Source organism: Arachis duranensis, chromosome 6, assembly GCF_000817695.3.
Source record: "Arachis duranensis cultivar V14167 chromosome 6, aradu.V14167.gnm2.J7QH, whole genome shotgun sequence".
In the NCBI taxonomy this organism is placed as follows: domain Eukaryota; kingdom Viridiplantae; phylum Streptophyta; class Magnoliopsida; order Fabales; family Fabaceae; genus Arachis; species Arachis duranensis.
Genome location: NC_029777.3, coordinates 108561713 through 108564684, shown reverse-complemented (window position 1 = coordinate 108564684; position 2972 = coordinate 108561713). Strand labels below are relative to the sequence as shown.

The following is a 2972-nucleotide window of genomic DNA, read 5'->3' as shown; positions in this document are numbered from 1 at the left end:
TCACCCGCCGCTACAGCGTCATCCTCTACGACCTCGTGTGCGCCGGCAGCGTCAACCCTGACTACTTCGATTACCGCCGTTACACCTCCCTTGACGCCTACGTCGATGACCTCATCGGAATTCTTGACGCTCTCCGCGTTACTCGCTGTGCCTATGTCGGTCACTCCATCTCCGCCATGATCGGAATGCTTGCTTCTATCCGCCGCCCCGAACTCTTCTCCAAGCTCATCCTCATCGGCGCCTCCCCTCGGTAACCCTCAATCAATCTCTCAATTATATTTTACTATTCAGCTGTATTATATCTAATATACTTTGTTATGTATTACTTTTGTATTACAAGAGTATATATAGATCGGAGTACTAAAGTAATACATAACAAAGTATATTAGATATAATAAGCTGGCAACTGCAACTTATAACTTCTTTTTTCTTTAATTGATGATTAGTTTCCCTCTTTCAACAAATTCATTTCTCAAAATTACTTATTTAAAGAATTTAATAATTATCAGATAATGAAGTCATCATTGAAATGTTAATGTAATTAGTTAAACTTAAATTCTTACACTATGAATCTATGTAATTTTAATGCCATTGTCATTGTTAAACCCTGAATTTTATTTTATTTTATATTTTGCGAAGGTTCTTGAACGACAAGGATTACCATGGAGGATTTGAGCAAGGTGAAATTGAGCAAGTGTTTTCGGCAATGGAGGCCAACTACGAGGCGTGGGTGTGTGATTTCGCGCCGCTGGCAGTGGGGGCGGATGTGCCGGAGGCAGTTAGGGAATTTTCTAGAACACTTTTCAACATGAGGCCGGACATAACGCTTTTTGTATCGAGGACGGTGTTTAACAGCGACCTTCGGGGTATCCTAGGTTTGGTGAAGGTCCCCTGTTGCATCATGCAGACGGCGAGGGACCACTCGGTTCCGGCGACGGTGGCCACGTACATGGAGGAGCACCTTGGTGGACCTAGCATGGTGGTTTGGCTCGACACCGAGGGGCACCTCCCTCACCTAAGTGCTCCTTCCTACCTTGCTCGACAGCTGGATATAGCTCTCAATTCTCCTTAGCGGCGGCGCGTGAAGTACAAGTACAAGCGTGAAGGTTGTTGATTTAGTTTTGATTTAATTTAATTTAATTTTACGTTAGGCAAAAAAAGAAGAAAGGACAAGAGGTTTAGGTCTGGACACGTGGCAAATAATGTATGGATCTTTGTTAGGGAGGGTCTTATTGTGTGGGATTAATTAACGGTAAAAATTACGTGTAGTTCTGTTAATATACCGTTATTGTAAAAAATATAGTGGACTAAAATATTATTTAACAATTTTTAATTACATTAAGAAAATAAATTTAGACCATGATTGATAAAATATATGCACGTGATTGGCATGTGATGCACAGTCTCTTTTTTTTTAAATAAAAGATTAGGATAATTTATATCAATAAATTTATTGGAAATTAATTTTGTGTAAATTGGAGAAACATTGGATATTTTTATATCCGAGTTAAATCTTTTGGTAAATCTAATCCTTATTTGTATAAAATATAGATATTAAATCAAATAAGTCTAATTTAATTTATTATAGTATGTATTACGATGATTTGTCTTATTTTATTGTTAAGAACCTAATTTTTTCTTTTTTTTTTATTTTTTTGTTTTTCCTCTTAGTTGTTCACCAAAAAAATACGTATTACTAAATATAAAAAAAATACAAACATTGTTTAAATGTATTCATTTTTTTATGATAAGATATTCTTTTTTCATAATTAAATTATGTATAATAAACGTTTGTACTTTTTTTTTTAAATTGAGCTTACCTGATTCAATTTGATATATTTTATTTAAATAATATATATGAATATAGTTTTTTTTAACTTCCTTAATATTTGTGTTTGGTTCACTATGCTCCACGGTCATGGAATTGTCTTTGTTGATGAATTTGTCTTAATTTTGTAAGAATATTGCTTAGCATAGGAAATGGATAATTTCGATCTATCAAAATTGAATTCAATTAAAAAAATAATAGTGAAATAATATTCAATTTTGTATTTGTAAATGAGTTGATTTGAGATCTCGTACGTTAACAATAAAATAATATGAATTTAAGTCTTATATTTCATCTAAAAAAATTATAAGAAGTTACTTTCATATGATATTTTATATTTGAACTCTCAGTTAAATTATTAGTACTTCTATCCCATAATAAAAAAAACAAATTATATAATTTCAATACATGAATAATGAAGACAAAATCTAAAACGAGTTAATTTAATGATAATAAGATTAATTTTAGACAAATTCTATTTAATATAAATAAAATAACTTTTAAGAAGTTGACTAATATTGATTGAAAAGATTGGTTCTCTAACACTATTCTTATTATACTTTCCATAAGACATACTAATAAAATTCCGTTATAAAACGCACAGGTTTTTGTTCATTACATCTCAAATTGAAAATCTATAATCAAAAGAAAATATGATGAACTAGTTCTTGAAAGGGCGAGACAACAAAAAGAATAGAAAGAGAAATGGGTTTTAGTTCAATTATTTGATGCGACTGATGTACGGAATTTCCAAATGGCTTATCCACTTGGGCATCACTCATTTTGTTGCTCTGCTGTTGCCACAAATAAGTATTTTGTTCTTCTTTTTGTTTTTTGGTATAAAGTATTTTGTTCTTCAATTTCTCCTCAATAGGATCTTGTAATATCATTGGCCCACATAATTATTCGTGGGCCTGGTCCACTTTTATGTCTTCAATTTTTAATTCTCACCAACATTTTTTTTCAAGTAGAGAATTACAAAGGAATATGACTCCATTAATTAGTTCATTTGTTGGCTTCAATAAGCGTCAGGTTCCTAATGAACCCTAGCTCACATGACATATCTCCTCTTTTCTACTTTAAAGGTCTAGAATTCAAATCCTAGAGAATGCAATTGAAGAAAAATATGATAAAATGTGTGAGA

General features: G+C 32.3%; 1 protein-coding gene across 1 annotated transcript in view; it reads left to right on the top strand.

Annotated features, from left to right (window-relative positions):
* Positions 1-1391, top strand: part of LOC107495865 (strigolactone esterase RMS3) — a 1661-nt gene extending 270 nt beyond the window's left edge. Inside the window, exons 1-2 of the mRNA XM_016117073.3 lie at positions 1-250; positions 640-1391. The exon at positions 1-250 is cut by the window's left edge and continues 270 nt beyond it. Of these exons, the coding sequence (XP_015972559.1) occupies positions 1-250; positions 640-1072 (683 nt within the window). The 3' untranslated portion in view covers positions 1073-1391. The remainder of the gene's footprint in view (positions 251-639) is intronic.
* Positions 1392-2972: the final 1581 nt, after the last annotated feature.